At 37.2% G+C, this 18387-nt stretch overlaps 2 protein-coding genes across 3 annotated transcripts in view; both read right to left on the bottom strand.

Moving 5' to 3' along the window:
* Window positions 1-314: 314 nt before the first annotated feature.
* On the bottom strand, window positions 315-5857 carry LOC123545631 (BTB/POZ domain-containing protein 3-like). The gene is made up of 4 exons (XM_045331949.2): window positions 5659-5857; window positions 4533-4609; window positions 3524-3763; window positions 315-1555 (listed from the first exon to the last, which is right to left on the bottom strand). Exons 2-4 carry the CDS (start codon window positions 4604-4606, stop codon window positions 595-597), a joined length of 1275 nt encoding a protein of 424 aa, XP_045187884.2. The 5' UTR covers window positions 4607-4609; window positions 5659-5857; the 3' UTR covers window positions 315-594.
* A 9647-nt stretch (window positions 5858-15504) lies between these two features.
* Window positions 15505-18387, bottom strand: part of LOC123540252 (tRNA (adenine(58)-N(1))-methyltransferase non-catalytic subunit TRM6-like) — a 100147-nt gene continuing 97264 nt past the window's right edge. For both annotated transcript variants that reach the window (XM_045325113.2, XM_053546210.1), the window contains exon 11: window positions 15505-15637. In XM_045325113.2, the coding sequence (XP_045181048.2) occupies window positions 15545-15637 (93 nt within the window). In that variant the 3' untranslated portion in view covers window positions 15505-15544. The remainder of the gene's footprint in view (window positions 15638-18387) is intronic.

Raw genomic sequence — 18387 nt, 5'->3', positions numbered from 1 at the left:
AAATGGCGTTAAACCCAATTAAAAAAAAATTGTTAAGACCCTATTAGTCGCCTCTTACGATCATGCAAGGGTAAGGCAGTGGTTCCAGTTCTTTTCATACACAGATTGTCCCAGAACCACATAGGGCAATATTTGCATTGAGCAGCAATGTTCCATGAGGATGTACAAACATTGCGTATATTTGGTCTAGCATTTTGCTGAACCGATTGATGAAGGTTTATAACTATCATTTAATTAACACGTGCGCATGACTATGGACAGTAGCGAAGCAACTGCCGTTCTTCTATTAACCACTAAACTTATAAGAACAAACGTTAGCTTCTATAAAATATATTGTAAAACAAATAAACATTATAAAAATGCATGTATAAGTTAAAAGCTTCGTGCAATTACTCTCTTGTATGTGCACGTGTTAAAGAACGAAAGATGGAAAGCAATTACGTCAATAAACAATTCTACTCTCTGTATCTTAGTCTAGGATATCTTGATTAAAAAGGACTCGGGAACCAATAAAAGCAAATTACAAAATCTCAAAAAAACAAAAGTGATCAACATTTTCGACCTTCGGTTACAGTTCTGATACAAAAGTCAAAATTACATTTCCTTGAAAACAAGGGTCTTCAGCCCACATGGCACTCGCCGTACAATGACAGTTACGTCTCTGATCGTGCGTGAAATACTTGAACTTTGTGACCATACGGGTTCGATTCCTTCAACGTTTCTCATTTGGAAGTCAATCTGAATGTTACCAAACTCTGGCTTCAGGGTTAATGGCTCGCAAAGGTCAAGTCTGTCGTCATTTATATCAAAGGGGATCTTATGTCGTCCAGTATTTGATAAATGGATTCTGCTGACTTGCTGTACGAAATTCCCTTTCACCGACACCAGCTGCACCGGATTTGACGTGTTAAGAATGATTAAACAATTTTGATAAGCAGGAGATATATTTAAATGACCAAATCCCATCACAATGTGTCTCTTATTGCAAGAGAATCGCCCTACACTTTGATTGTCTAGGGAACCTGTTTTCGTGGCCAAGTAATGGTACATCATCAGCATTTCCTCATATGTAAGGATTCCGGTCGGTGCAACCTCTTTCGCAAAAGTATCGATTGGCATCAATGGAAATCGGACCATAAACAGAACGTCACCAAGGCACCTCCTGATATTTTCTGGTGATAGCAACAAACTTTTTTTTCTACAGTCGGATTCAGCCCATCGTTTCAACGCTGCAAAGTTCAAAGATTCGTCACTACTTAGGTTATCGCTTTTCAAAATTTCCAGAAGACTTTCATTAGAAAGTGTAAGGAAATCTTCTGACAGAAACACATCTTTTGAATTTTCTACAATGTAATCAAAGCATTTCGCCCGAAGAGTAAATTCATCATAAACCTTTGCCTGCTCGTAAATTGCACAAGCCGTCCCAACTGCAATCGCGTTCGCAAGAAACTGTGAACACTTGTCAACCAAACCATGTAAGGCGTACTTTTTAGCAACATAGAGACATCCGGTCACGTGCTTACCATCAAGCTCTACGTCATCAGAGTAAATGTACCTAAAAATAAACACCGAGTAACAAAATATGTAAAATAATAAGTCATTCGGACACCAATAAAAGTAATGATTTCGGCACTTTCACGCTTCCGTAATGATATTTATTGAACTGTCGAGATTTGTCGTTATCAGGTGAACATGACCTGTCTTTGAAAATATTACTGCAGTGAACATAGGCTAAATTTGGCCGATCTTGGATCATAATCAGACATTTTTGCTTGTATGTTCAAGTTGTTTTGAAGTTGTCTACTTAAATTTCTATGGTGGTTGATTTCAGACATTTCGTTATGTTGCGTTTGCTAGTGCACGGTTTACCTGGCATATTTTGTACGGTCGTCCTGTCGCGCGCGTCAACGCGCTATAATAAAATATTGAAAATTTTGTGTCGCCAATGATGTCGCCAATGCGACAAAATGAAAGTAACACTGGACAAAATGAAACAACGCGACAGAACAAAACATTTTACTTCGCGCTTTTGTGCACGACATAAACAAAGATTTCGTTTCACAACGAAATGAAATACATTGCAGTTCGTTGTTTCGTGTTGGTGTGTGCAGGTTTCGCTGTTTGCGCCAGGACGAATTGTGCTATTTAGCCGCGCGCAAACCAACGCGACATAACAAAACATTTAGTTCTTTGTTAATAGCGCGCACGCCAACGCAAAATGAAATGTTTTGTAACGTCCATCGTTTCGTTATATTGCACTTTTAGTTTCGTTTTGTAGTGTTGGTGCCCGCGCCAAAAGACACACAAAACTATCAAAACTATAAATGTCGTAGGGGCGCGTTGGCACGTGCGACTTGACGACACAATGAAATATGTTGCAAAACTGCACGCACAAACGAATCAAGACAAAATGCGCTCTACCATTTCCATGAACACAGCTCGGTCTGAGAATAAATGAAACTGGCGTTGAACACAAATGTTCCCAACTGAAGTGATGCATTTTTTTATATTTATGGAATACCTAAAACTTAACATTAAGTACTTTTGAAATTCCTGATTGAAATTTCAGATTTTATTAACATACTTAATATACCTGATTGAAATTTCAGATTTTATTAACATACTTAATATACTTGATTAATATACACGAGGCTTCTCGTTTATTATCTCGAAAGCCCTGAAATCAGGCAAGGATCCAGAAACTTTTCACTAGGGCGGGGTCACAAGTTCATGGTGAAGGATCCAACGGTGAGGCGTGCAGCGTCGACTACATGGGTAGGTACGAGGCATATAATAATTATAACGATTTCATTACGGATATCATTTTAGTAGAATGTTTTGAAATGTATGCATGAAATAAAAAAAAATAATAAACAACGTAAAAAGTGGTATGATATTTCCATAGAAATTGTTTTAACAGTTTTTGAGCTTGCGCCAAGTCTCGAATCTTATCACAGATATTTAACCTGATTATAGTTAACAAAGGTTAAAAAATGTCAGATAAAGTTAGTCCGGATGACGTACATATGATGATGTTTCTTTTCCCGGCGGCTGTCCAATGGACACAAACATTTTTTTTTTATCTTATTATTATGTTTGACGTCGTGGAAGAGAAATAAAGCCGTTACATAAATTTGATAATACACAGGTGTAATAAAGCTTTGACGTTGACGTCGTTCATTTACAGGGGACGTTGGTCGATTTTTCTTGGTCAGTAATAGATGAAGAAAGAAGAAAATTTGATGTTTCAACAGAAAAAGCTTACATGTGATAAAAAGAATATTACATGTGTGTCTTTCCACATTGAATTTATTAAACTCGTAAAATTGATAAACTGTTCGGCGGAGCCTAGCATTTTATTATTTCATTCACCCCGTTTAATAAATTCAATATGAAAAGACACTCATGTAATATCCTCTATATATAAGAGACTTAGGTTCAAAAACAAGTATAGTTTAACGATACTTCGATTTAAATTGTCCACATTTATTTTATGACCTGTAAATCTTTTCAATAAATTTACCTTAAACTCATTTTCATCGTTGTAATGTCGATATCTTCAACTGTAATCGTGTGAGTACTTTCAGCTAACGGTCCATAAAACATGGCTTCGAACACTTCACTGCGCATGCTCAACAGTAGTTTATGGGCCGGAAGTTTGGTAGAACTGTCTTTGAACGAAAACCAGACATCAGCCAAGCGATCTGAGAGGCAGAAATTACTGGTATCATCTTTCAAGTTCCCGCTATTTTTTCGTCTCGTGCTGATGATTAAACAAAATTAAAACAACCGATAACTTTGAATTATAAATACCCATATATCAGTGGTATGTATGGAAGGCCGGTGCGCCATGCTAATTGCCAAAAGCTATATGACAAGCATTTAATGCTAAATGCCAATTACTTATTGCTAAATGCAAAATAGTTAATGCTAAATGCCACAAATGATATATGTCATATGGCCTAATACTAGATGCCAAATGCTAAAATGCTTAATGTCAAATGATAAATACTTATGTCAAATTCTTTAAATGTATGAGTTAATTACTTGTATCTCTTTAAATATGAAGGAATAACATGTTCTACGGTATCTGGAACAGGGACCGAAACTATCTTCTCTAAAATACTTAGAAAAAAGGTTTTAACAGAGAAAAGACCATTGACTGATTAACGGATGCACTAATTCACTGATATATTTAGCTCTATATTTGAATAAGGGCTTAGCACTAGTTATTTGGCATTTATTGTTCTGCATTTCCCAATTGGCAATTAGCATTTTTCATTTGACACTCTGTGCTTTGATAATTATAAAATTATTAGACAAAATTCAAAATCATGATCTTCAATGCTTAACCTTTGGCCAACTGAATTATTAGAATGGACTAGTCCATCATCAATGGACAATATCATTTATTATTCGAAGGACGCGCAGGCTATTCTTGGTCTGCACTGGTCGCAAAGGCAAAATCACTAGCCTCCAGCAAGCTAAACGTTAACCTGGCCTATGACATGCCAGACACCAGACAGACGTACCTTGCGTTCACTTCTGTTAGTGACGAAGTAGATTGCATTTCTTCTGAGTCTTCACTTAGCCTTCTTGTCTCCATTGTCTGAAAAAATAACAACAATTCTACCTGCATTTCTATCAATAACACATCTGGATTAGACAAAGACATCGTACCAGTTTGACAAAACCTACTGAATCCATGACAAAGTTTGAATACTGATAATGAAAATATATATTGCGTAGACGAGTGTTAACATTTAGAGAAAGACATTGAGAACTGTTATTCTGTCATAACGTTAGAAATAAGTTTTTTAGACAAACATATCAAACTTGGAACCATTACCACGGCAAGTCTAGCTAGCTGTGCGACAAAACGAATAGGCCTATTCATGAAAAAAAAATAATTAGAAAGATCGTTAAAAACAATCGTCCGGGAACACTGGAAAATGCCCTATCAAAAATCGTTTTGTACGGTAACTAAAAAACTAATCAAGATACCGTTTTTAAATTTTAAAAGTTCCTGTTACTACCCGTGTGGTTATTTAGATGATGTTGATATGAATGGTATTTTCTGATATGTAAACAAAATCGACGAAAAATATTCAAAAATATTTTCCGATCTGTAGCGACAATAGATACATAATTTTCATTTTGTTACGATTATGTGACAGTGAGGAAGGGTCAGCTCCCTAATGAGACCAATAACTTGTGACCCAACCCTTTTGCTTTTGATAACATTGATTGCAATTATGTACTTCACCATTGTATGTTATGTAATAATTTATATTTTGTATTGACATCGATTGGGAAAGTTAACTAATGAAAAAAAAAAAAAAAACAACAACAAAACCAACAACGGCTAGTATACACTTTACCGGTACATACTTCCTGCTAGTATTTAAAAAGGCAGGGTGTACTTGTTACATGGCAAGGGTCTCCACTAGTACAGGATAACAAGAGAGATCAGTTCATGTGATAACGTGGGTTTTGAGAAGTATAGATACAAAAATTGAAGTTACACCATTCACAACATTGAACCTATGCTCATTCCCCCTCAGTTTATTTAACAATTTATTTATACAATTTACTAGATTATATTTCCAAATAAAACCTTAGAATTAACAAATATAAAAAAACGTAGGTTATACATACTTGGGCCTGGAAATGCCTTCCTGTATGAGTTCTCGTTGTATGATTTCAACTGTTCTTCAAAAGATTTCCTTATACAATATTACCTTATATCATTCAGACTGTTCAAATTTGATCGTTAAAAAGGACATTCTAATTACTTTTTCCTAAAATTTAAGCTATTGACATCTTTCTATGCTGAAACGGAGGTGACGTAACGTCAACGCGCAAAAACGCGCGGAGGCGCTAAACGAGGTTATCGAATTCGAAAATGCGTAATACAGCTCAGACAGATAAAAGAACGGGGTCCCTAAAGTACATCCGACACTCTTATTTCTGGTGTTAACAATTTTGATGTCGTAAAACGAAATAGATATATTAATGCGTTTTTTTCTCTCGAAAAAAATCTGTAGGTCTACTTAATTTTAGATATTACATATCTTTTTATTTCTTTTTCACTTAATAATACTTCGTATCTTCGAAATAATAGATCTTTTTCATTTTTACGAAATGAAAAAAGAAGGGTTACATTTGAAGAAATGCCGAATGTCATTTTAGGGGTTCCACATAAAAGTGTATGGACTTAATATGATTATTAGTTACTACTGAATTATGTCGTGCAATGAGGTTTGCATTCTTATTCATACGAGGTTTATTTTAGAACCATCTGAAGGGCAAGAATGAGAGGTTTGTTTGTTATTGCTAGATATCAGTGTATGAAAAATTAACGGTATCATATTTTTTTCGCTAAAATAGTTATTTTCATGTTGTTAATAAGCCTTTTCAATGACAAACTATTGCATATATCGAACTGTCCTTCCGTTTGGTAAATGACGTGAGTAATTTCGAGAGCTCCCAGGCGTATGAAAGTTTTTTGAATGCCGGCGGATCTTCAGCAACAAGCACATGCAACAATGTATTATACATGTGTTAACCGATTGTCTTCTTTCCAATTTATCTCTTCTAATTTGCATAAATGCAACACAAATCGTTAAGTTATACAAACAAATATAAACAAGAATTCTTCAAACAAATTAATTGCTCAAAATTAATTTTGAAAGGAAATTAACTGTATCCATATACGTTTGTTTGTATGTCCGCCACCTTTAACCCGTATGGATGAATCCTCCAGAGGACTGTTAGTAACGTTAGTGGGAGGATAGTGTATGTCCGCCACCTTTAACCCGTATGGATGAATCCTCCAGAGGACTGTTAGTAATGTTAGTGGGAGGATAGTGTATGTCCGCCACCTTTAACCCGTATGGATGAATCCTCCAGAGGACTGTTAGTAACGTTAGTGGGAGGATAGTGTATGTCCGCCACCTTTAACCCGTATGGATGAATCCTCCAGAGGACTGTTAGTAATGTTAGTGGGAGGATAGTGCAAGAGAACGCTCCTATTCCAGAAGTTTTTCTGGCTCTTTATCGTGTCAGGTGTAAAGCACTCATGCACAGGACTCTTATCCAAATGTTAGTAATTTTTAGTTGATTGACCGGAGGCTCGAACTCGCGATCCCTGCTTTTGTATTCAGTACCGAATGCTAACATTTGAAAAAAAGCGGGAGAGAACCTTTTGACGATGCGGCAGAACAACTTTAATAAACATTCAATAAACGGTTCATGAGAAGAAGTCTTTAAAAGAATATCTTTATTTTTAGCTCCGACAGACCCGAACTCCATTTAAAAATAAATGGAGAAGCAGAGATGAAACTGTTAATCGGCTGGTCCATAAAAGGGGCGGGTGTCCCAGTTTGAATACACTTTGAGAGGATCATTCAGTGGTGTTAAAAATCCAAGTTTGACGAAGTTTTTTTTCCTTTAAAGGGACCAATTGCCCACACTTGAAAGAAATAGGAACGTAAGTTCGATTAAGATCAGTCCAATGGTTCATGAGCAGTCATTTAAAGGTATTTCTATTTTTAGTTCTAGTTGCCCCTAAAAGGAGCAAGTGCCCCAGTTTGAACAAACTTGAGAGGACCTTACAATGATGCTACATACCACATTTGATGAAGATCCGTCAAGCAGTTCATGGTATTTTGATTTTAGCTCCATGCAGTAGCCCTTAATGGGGGTCAATCGCCCCTATTTGGACGAATTTTGGCAGAGGACCTTACAATAATTCCGCAGACAAAATTTGATGAAGTACCAATAAGCCTTTCATGAGAAGACGTTTTTTAAAGTCTAGCCGCCCTAAAAGTGGCAAAGCACCCCGATTTGAACAAATTCGGACCTTATAATGACTCATCAGGCTAAGTTCGATTAAGATCCACCAAGCGTTTAATGACGTTTCTATTTTAAGTTGTAGCGGCCCTTAAAGGGGCCCCCTGTGCTTCCAGGAATTTTAGAGATGTTTTTTTTATAGAAAAGGTCCAAAGTGGCCTTCGACTCACCTTTGTAGAACCTACCTAGCTGCTGAGCATGTTTGGTTAACATCCATTAAGCAGTTCATGCACTTATTCAGTTTTTTTTTTTCAATTTTTGCTGTGGCAGCATCTGAAACCTATCAAACAGGCACAACCATTTAAACAAATGTATGAGAGAACCTTTAAATGATGCTTCAGACCAAGGTTGGTAAAGATCTATCAAGTCGTTCATTATATAGTTTGTTTTGTTTTGTTTGTTCTTGTTGGATTTAACCTCGCACAATTATAGGTCATTGGTGACTTTCCAGCTTTGATGGTTGAGGAAGACCCCAGGTGCCCCTCCGCGCATTAATTTATTATGGGTGGGCACCTGGGTAGAACCGCCGACCCTCCGTAAGCCAACTGGATGGCATCCTCACGAAGTATTCAGCGCCCAAAATGAGGCTCTAATCAACATCGGTGAGGGGCAAGTGGTTCGAAGTCATTGACCTTAATCGCTCGGGAAAGGAGCCCGCTTTTCTGGTTGCCCTTTACAGGGGTCAAGTAGAACCATTTCAACCAGTTTGAGAGAGGCACATAAAAGAACGCTAGACATCAAGTTTGGTGATGTTCCATCCACTGGTTCATGACAATTAGTTGATTAAAGCTTTTTCTATTTATAGCTCCAGCAGCCCCTAATGGGATCCAGTGCTCCCATTAGGAAAAAATGGGAGAGGACTTTAAAATGATACTGCAGCCAAGTTTGAGGAAGATCTATCAAGCCGTTCATAAGATGAAAGTGTTTAAAGAATAGTTCTGTTTTTGCTCCAGTAGACTCTGGAGTCAAGTAACCCCCATTTGAAAACATTTTGGAGAGGACATTCCGACGAAGCTACTGGCCAAGTCCGATGAAGATCATTGAATTTGTTCATAAGAATTAAGTCATTCAATGCTTACTCTATATTCAATCCTTGCTGCCCCTAAAAAAAGAACCAAGTGCTACCATTAGAATAAATTTTGAGTGAGAATCTTACAATAATGCCACATACCAAGTTTGATGAAGATACATCAAGTGGTTCATAAGAATAAGTCATTTGCAGGTATTTCTACTATTAGCTCTAGTGGCCCCTAAAAGGGGCCAAACAGTGTATTATTTGAATAAAGTTGAGAAAGGACCCAACAGTAGTTTGATGAAGCTCTATTACCCAGTTCATGAGAAGAATTCCTTTGTATGTATTTTTGTTTTTAGCTGTAGTGGCCATTGAAAGGGACCGAGTCCTCCCATTTGAAAACAATTGGGAGAGGACCTTACAATGACGATGTAGACCGAAGTATGAAGAGGGTCTAACATTCGGTTCATGAGGATTTGTTTACAGGTTTTTCTATTTTAGTTCTAGCTGCCCCCTAATAGGGACCAAGCTGAAACATTTGAATAAACTTGATGAAGGTATACGCCAGGACGTTTTTGACAAAGTTTGGTGTAATTCTGACCAGTTGTTTCAAAGAAGTTGCTCTAGTATACAATAGGTCTAAGTGGGCCTGAGGAGGACTTTAACCTTTAGACCTAGTTTCAAAGCAAGGTGAACAAACATTAAGAAGTTCATGAAAAGTTATTTGATGGCCCTTTTCCCCATTCTTTGCTGTGACAGCCCCAAAAGTCTGCCAAACATGCAGAACTATTTCACAAACTTGAGCGAGGATATTTCAATGATGCTACAGACCAAGTTTGTTGAAGCTCGTAAGTGGTTAATGAAAACAAATCATTTCAAGATTTATTTTCTCAATTTTTAGCTCCAGTTAAAATGGTCAAGCGGAACCGTACAAGGATGCTAGACACAAAGTTTGGTGACAATCCATCAGTTGGTTCATGGCAAGTTCTTTAAAGTTATCTTTTTCTACTTTTAGCTCCAGCAGCCCCTAAACGGGTGCTCCCATTTGAAAAAAATAGAACTGGGGGAAGACCTTATAAAATGCTATAGTCACAGTTTGATCCTTCAAACCATTCATGAGAAGCTCCGGTTGCCCCTAAAGTGGTCATTTGGAACCATTTCAACAAAAGATGTTAGACACAAAGTTTGGTGATGATCCATTAATTGGTTCAGGACAATAAGTTCTTTAAAGTTAATTACTTATCTTTGTCTACTTTTAGCTCCAGCAGCTCCAAAATGGAGGCTAGTGCTCCCATTTGAAAAAAAAAAAGAATTGGGAGAGGACCTTATAAACATGCTGTTGACCAAGTTTGATGAAAATCCATCAAAATGTTCATGAGAAGTTAATGTAAAAAAAAATTCTATATTTAGCTTCAGCAGACCCTAAATGGGGTCAAGTCCCCCGTTTAAACAAATTTGTGAGATGACCTTACAATGCTACGGACTATGTTTGATGAAGATCCATCAAGGGGCTCACGAGAAGTAAATGTTTACTGGTTTTGCTATTTTAACTCTAGTGGTCCTTACGAGGGCCCAAATTTTAATAAATATTGGAACTACAGACCAATTTTGATGATCAATCATTGGGTTCACAAGGAATAATTTGAAACTGTATTTAACTCCAGCTGCCCCTAAAACTGGCCAAGTGACCTCATTTGAAAATTTTTGAGTGAGGATCTTATAATAATGCTACATACAACGTCTGATAAAATTCCATCATATGGTTCATGAGAATAGTGCACCCACTAAAACAACACTTAAACAAGAGATCACAGAGTGATCTTGGCGCCCACCAATGTGCCATTTTTGAGTGTTCCAAATTTCAAGACTTATTGACTATCTCAAGGTCAAATTTCATTTCCGTACACAACACAAATCTATGCATGTGGTCCAAATTTGAAGCCTGTACATTCAAAAATGTGAAAGTAGGTCACTAGGTCAATGTCAAGGTCAAAGTTTGTTTCGGTATACAAAACTATGCATGTGGTCCTAAATTTGAAGCCTGTAGCTACAGAAATGTGAAAGTAGGTCACTAGGTCAATCTTAAGGTCAAAGTTCATTTCGGTACATAAAACTATGCAAGTGGTCCAAATTTGAAGGCTGTAGTTTGAGAAATGTAGAAGTAGGTCACTAGGTCAAAATCCAGGTCAAATTTTACTTCGGAATACAAAACTATGCATGTGGTCAAAAGTTGAAGCCTGTACCTTCAAAAATGTGAAAGTAGGTCACTAGGTCATGTAAAGGTCAAAGTTTGTTTCAGTACACAAAACTATGCATGTGGTCCAAATTTGAAGGCTGTAGCTTGAGAAATGTAAAAGTAGGTCACTAGGTCAAAATCAAGGTCAAATTTTATTTCGGAATACAAAACTATGCATGTGGTCCAAATTTGAAGCCTGTACCTTAAAAATGTGAAAGTAGGTCACTAGGTCAATGTAAAGGTCAAAGGTCATTTCAGTACACAAAACTATGCAAGTGGTCCAAATTTGAAGGCTGTAGCTTGAGAAATGTGAAAGTAGGTCACTAGGTCAAAATCAAGGTCAAATTCTATTTCAGAATACAAAACTATGCAAGTGGTCCAAATTTGAAGCCTGTACCTTCAAAAATGTGAAAGTAGGTCACTAGGTCAATGACAAGGTCAAAGTTTTTTTCGGTACACAAAACTATGCATGTAGTCCAAATTTGAAGGCTGTAGCTTGAGAAATGTGAAAGTAGGTCACTAGGTCAAAATCAATGTCAAATTTCATTTTGAAACACGAAACTATGCATATGGTCCAAATTTGATGCCTGTACCTTCAAAAATGTGAAAGTAGGTCACTAGGTCAAAATAAAGGTCAAAGTTTTTTCCAGTGCACAAAATTATGCATGTGGTCCAAATTTGAAGGCTGTAGCTACAGAAATGTGAAAGTAGGTCACTAGGTCAAAATCAAGGTCAAATCATGTCAAGGTTCATCTTGCCACTCAAAAATATACATGTGGTCCAAGTTTGAATGTTGTAGTTACTGACAAGAACATTTTAAAAGCTTTTCCCTATATAAGTCTATATGAACCATGTGACCCCCGGGGCGGGGCCATATTTAACCCTAGGAGGATAATTTGAACAAACTTGGTAGAGAACCACTAGATGATGCTACATTACAAGTATCAAAGCCCTAGGCTTTGTGGTTTGGACAAGAAGATTTTCAAAGTTTTTCCCTATATAAGTCTATGTAAACTATATGACCCCCAGGGCGGGGCCATATTTGACCCTAGGGGTATAATTTGAACAATCTTAGTTGAAGACCACTAGATGATGTCACATACAAAATATCAAAGCCCTAGGCCCTGTGGTTTTGGACAAGAGGTTATTCAAAGTTTTTCCCGATATAAGTCTATATAAACCATGTGGCCCCCAGGGAGGGGCCATATTTGACCCCAGAGAAATAATTTGAATCATCTTGGCAGAGGACCACTAGATGATGCTTCATACCAAATATCAAAGCCCTAGGCTCTGTGGTTTTGGACAAGAAGGTTTTCAAAGTTTTTCCCTATATAAATCTATATAAATTATAACAAGAGGACCATGATGGTCCTGAATCGCTCACCTGTCCCCACATAAACTGGGTATGACGTCGTTTTTTCTATTATTTGACATAGTGACCTAGTTTTAGAGCTCATGTGAACTAGTTCTGAACTTGACCTATATATCATCAAGATAAAAATTCTGACCAATTTTCGTGAAGATCCATTGAAAAATATGGCCTCTACAGAGGTCACAAGGTTTTTCTATTATTTGAAATAATGAACTTGTTTTCGATAGCATATGACCCAGTTTTGTATTTGACCTAGATATCATCAAGGTGAACATTCTCACCAAAGTTCATGAAGATCCATTGAAAAATATGGCCTCTATAGAGGTCACAAGGGTTTTCTATGTTTAGTCCTAGTGACCTAGTTTTGACCGCAGTTGACCCAGTTTCAAACTTGACCTAGATATCATCAAGATGAACATTCAGACCAACTTTCATAAAGATCCCATGAAAAATATGGCCTCTAGAGAGGTCACAAGTTTTTTCTATTATTTGAACTACTGACCTAGTTTTTGATAACATGTGACCCAGTTTCAATCTTGACCTAGATATTATCAAGATGAACATTCTCACCAATTTTCATGCAGATCCCATGAAAAATCTGGCCTCTACATAGGTCACAAGGTTTTTCTATTATCTGACCTACTGACCTAGTTTTTGATTGCACGTAACCCAGTTTCGAACTGGACTTAGATATCATCAAGATGAACATTCTGACCAATTTTCATGCAGATCCCATGAAAAATATAACCTCTAGAGAGGTCACAAGGTTTTTCTATTATTTGACCTACTGATCTAGTTTTTGACCGCACGTGACCCAGTTTCATAACAGACCTAGATATCATCAAGGTGAACATTCTCACCAATTTTCATGAAGATCCATTAAAAAATATGGCCTCTAGGGAGGTCACAAGGAATTTCTATTTTTAGACCTACTGACCTAGTTTTGGAACGCAGTTGACCCAGTTTTGAACTTGAGCTAGATATCATCCAGATGAACATTCTGACCAATTTTCATGCAGATCCCATGAAAAATATGACCTCTAGAGAGGTAACAAGGATTTTCTATTATTTGACCTACTGACCTAGTTTTTGACCGCAGTCGACCCAGTTTCAAATTTGACCTAGATATCATGAAGATAAACATTCTGACCAATTTTCATACATATCCCATGAAAAATACGGCCTCTACAGAGGTCACAAGGTTTTTCTATTATTTGACCTACTACCTAGTTTTGGACCGGACGTGACCCAGTTTCAAACTTGACCTAGATATCATCAAGATGAACATTCTGACTAATTTTCATGCAGATCCCATGAAAAATATGACCTCTAGAGAGGTCACAAGGATTTTCTATTATTTGACCTACTGACCTAGTTTTTGACCGCAGTTGACCCAGTTTCGAACTTGACCTAGATATCATCAAGATGAACATTCTGATCAATTTTCATGAAGATCCATTGAAAAATCTGGCCTCTAGAGAGGTCATAAGGTTTTTCTATTTTTAGACCTACTGACCTAGTTTTTGACCGCACATGACCCAGTTTAGAACTTGACCTAGATATCATCAAGGTGAACATTCTGACCAACTTTCATAAAAATCCCATGAAAAATGTGACCTCTAGAGTGGTCACAAGCAAAAGTTTACGCACGCACGGACAGACGGACGACGGACGCTGCGCGATCACAAAAGCTCACCTTGTCACTTTGTGACAGGTGAGCTAAAAATAAACAAAGGGCCATAACTCACTCATAAATTGTTGAACCAGTCTGATTTTCAGGGGGACCAACTAGGGTACCAATACATCATTCTGACAAAGTTTGGTCAAAATCCCCCCAGTAGTTTCTGAGGAGATGCGATAACGAGAAATTGTTAACGGACGGACGGACTGACAGACGGACGGACCACGGACGCAGAGTAATTTTAATAGCCCTCCATCTGATGATGGTGGGCTAAAAAAGGCCTTAAAATGATGTTATTGACAAAGCTAAAAGAGCTAGGCCAAATGAAAGAAATGGGAAGGACCTCAAAATAATGCTACAGAGTTTGATGAAGATCCATCAAGCATTACTCGAGAAGAAGTCTTGTGTCATTTTCTAGGTGTTTGCTCCTAAAAGGGGCCAAACAAAATTATTTCGACAAAGTTGGGAGGACCTTTGACCTGCAAATGTGACCTTTGATAAGGGGTCTGGCTATTGTGCATGACCCGTTATCTTTTGTGCTAAATAATACTAAAATCTCTTTTTGGATGACGTGGAAGGATGGAGAGTGGGACTAACAGACATGAAGCACAATCATATGGTTCCTGAAATTGCTTTTCAACCAGAGACTACTTAAAGCAGCATGCCTCCAGATTTGGCTAAAAATTAATCTTTCTTTCAAATTGAAATTTAGTCATATTATTAACATTAGAATATGAATTTTTGTTTCTAAAATACTTTAAAAATTCCAAATCTAGAAAAAACGATGACCGCGTCGGGAATAGAACCCCGGACCGCCACGGCAATAAAGACATTTTTCCCGTCCTCATAACCAAAAGCGCTAAATATGAAGTAGTGAATAATGACTTCAAATTATAGATATTTATAATCGAGACAGTTTACCTAGAGTAAAAGCATGACAAACGCTTTTCGATTTTCATCGTAAAAAGTAGTAAAAACAGCAAATTCTCATGTGTTTCCGTAACATAAGGTTTGTCAGTAATTAAGTTTTAAAGCCTTCTTAAGAAATATAGCATTTATTTCAAGATATCTAAAAAATAACATTTTTTTTGTTGTCGAACGATCTGGAGGCATGCCGCTTTAACTTTAAAAAATTTGATGATGAACTGCAATATATTTTGGTGTAAGAATATTTTACAAATGAATGAAATTTCACATATTTGAACAGGTGTCACGCTTGCATCACAGAATGGTTTTTAGTAAATGATGATTATTTTGTTGTCTAGTAACATGCCAAGTGCTACAATAACATTTAAGTGGAAAAGAAAATTAAATTAAAAATACAAAAAGCATTGAAAACAAAGACAGAATGCTCAAAGCTAGTTTATTATTATCATTCTTGACAGTTAATCAGGTGTCTTCTTTGATAACAGTTGTTGCTGTCACTAGGTATCCCCCTGTACCACTCATCTGTATGACTGGGTGAGTTCTGTTTGGTAACACCTGAAAAACAGGACAATTTCTATATATGAGCCGTGCCATGAGAAAACCAACATAGTGGGTTTGCGACCAGCATGGATCCAGATCAGCCTGAGCATCCGCGCAGTCTGGTCAGGATCCATGCTGTTCGCTTTCAAAGCCTATTGTAATTAGAAAAAACCGTTAGCGAACAGCATGGATCCTGACCAGACTGCGCGGATGCGCAGGCTGGTCTGGATCCATGCTGGTCGCAAAGCAGCTATGTTGATTTTCTCATGGCGTGGCTCATATAGTATTTACTGTATGTGTAAGATGTTTGTAAGAACCTGGATGTGCTTTTCCACTAGTAGTACAGTGAAACGTCTCTAAAGTAAATACCACATGAAGAGTAGAATATGTTGGTTGTGCAGAATTTGTTGCCCCGAATAGGTTCATTTACTAAGAATTTCATCAATTGGGAAAGATAATATCCATACATGCCATAATTTTTCAGGACATTTCCGGGATTCTGAGTTAAAATTTCCGAGATTTTTACCCTTTGTCCGCGACATACGCCGTGACATTAGAGAAACAAGAGCTGTCGGAGGACAGCAACACTAGCCTATTCAACAGCCTTGTCAACTGAATGTATACAAGTCGGAAAAGGGGCATTATTTTTAAAAAAAGTAAATACAGGGCTATTGAACCTGTATGATGCACATCAGCTCATGATAGCGGACAAGTGTGTGAAGTTTCAATTCATTCCCATTAATGGGTAGTGAGATACCAGTTTACAAACTAAAACTTAACAAAATCTGCTAGGTCGAAAAAGTAGCAAAATTGTGTAAAACTGCAGTCACTACATCAGTTTATCACAGTGAATAAGTGTGTGTAGTTTCAATCCATTCCAACAAGTGGTTACAGAGATACCAGCTTTCACACAAAAACTTAACCAAAACAATACACAATTGCAGACACTGACGCACGGGCGAGTCCAATAGCTCTACATAGTCTTTGAATAGTCGAGCTAAAAAGCAATGGCTTCTTTTCTGTTTAATGCTTTCTCTTCAACAAGAGGGCCATGATGGCCCTATATCGCTCACCTGTTATCATTGCACTTGAGGACAAGAAGGTCCTCAAAAAAAATATCTAAATCCGAAGGACAGGAACAACAAAGGGAAGAAATTTAACCAAAAAGAAGAAAATAATTCTTACAAGGTATAGATATGTCAAAAAACACCTAAAAATTGGAGGTACCATCCATGTTGTACCACAGAAAAGTGGTCTCGGTTTTTCCCTATGGCCAAAAACAAAAAAGTTACTAAAAATAAGCTATTTATAGTAACGTAAAAGGGAAGTAATTAAAAAAAATATATATATTGTAAGTGAACAAAAGAAGGATCTGCCAAATAAATATGTTGACATAAATGAAATTTCAGATCAGTATCTTCATTAGTTACAGAGATATACCGGTACCCATTTTAATTTGAAATAAAGGGAGGTAATTTGACATAAAATCAGTCCATAGTTATCTACCCTGATTGTCTCAGTCCAACTAATAACAATAATGAAATTTCAAATAAGTCCTATAAGTACTTACTGATATAAATCCATTTTGATTACAATCAGGGGAGGTAATCAGATATAAAATAACTCTGGAACCTACGACTGGATCTGATTTGTCATGGAATCCAAGATTTATTGTTGTTGAAGATATTTTGGAAGTTTGTATCAAATAAAACCATAAATGAAGTCTCTATATGACTGCAAGAGCCAAAATAGCCGATTTTGGACCTTTAAGGGGCCATAACTCTTGAACCCAAGATGGAATCTGGCCAGTTCAAAAAAGGATCCAAGATCTTGTGGTGATACAAGTTGTGTGCAAGTTTAGTTAAAATCAAATCATAAATGAAGCTGCTATTGTACAGACAAGGTCAAAATAGCTAATTTTGGCCCATTCAGGGACCATAACTCTGGACCCCATAATGGAATCTCGCCAGTTCAAGAAAGGAACCAAGATCTTATGGTGATACAAGTTGTATGCAAGTTTGGTTAAAATAAAATCATAAAAGAAGCTGCTATTGTGCAGACAAGGTCAAAATAGCTAATTCTGGCCCTTTCAGGGGCCATAACTCTGAAACCCATAATGGGATTTGGCTAGTTCAAGAAAGGAACCAAGATCTTATGGTGACACAAGTTTTGTGCAAGTTTGGTTAAAATCAAATCATAAATGAAGCTGCTATTGTGCAGACAAGGTCAAAATAGCTATTTTTGGCCCTTTCAGGGGCCATAACTCTGGAACCCATAATGGGATCTGGCCAGTTCAAGAAAGGAACCGACATCTTATGGTGATACAAGTTGTGTGCAAGTTTGGTTAAAATAAAATCAATAATGAAACCACTATGGTGCAGACAAGAACTATGTGACAGTACTGTTCAGAATATTTTTACTGTTTGGTCAAAATTTTACTTTAAAAACTTTCCTTCATTCCTCTTTGAATATATGATATTACAATTCATATCATATGAGCCACGCCATGAGAAAACCAACATAGTGGCTTTGCGACCAGCATGCATCCAGACCAGTCTGGTCGGGACCCATGCTGTCTGCTAACAGTTTTTCTAATTGCAATAGGCTTTGAAAGCGAACAGCATGGATCCTGACCAGACTGCGCGGATGCAAACGCACTATGTTGGTTTTCTCATGGCGCGGCTCATGTATCATTCCAAAGAACTCCTATTTGTAGAGTTGTATTTGTAACCTTGTAAATTTTCAAAATATCTTGACTGGTTTTG

This window comes from Mercenaria mercenaria, chromosome 1 (assembly GCF_021730395.1).
Source record: "Mercenaria mercenaria strain notata chromosome 1, MADL_Memer_1, whole genome shotgun sequence".
NCBI classification, from domain to species: Eukaryota; Metazoa; Mollusca; class Bivalvia; order Venerida; family Veneridae; genus Mercenaria; species Mercenaria mercenaria.
This window is presented reverse-complemented; position numbering and strand designations above follow the sequence as displayed.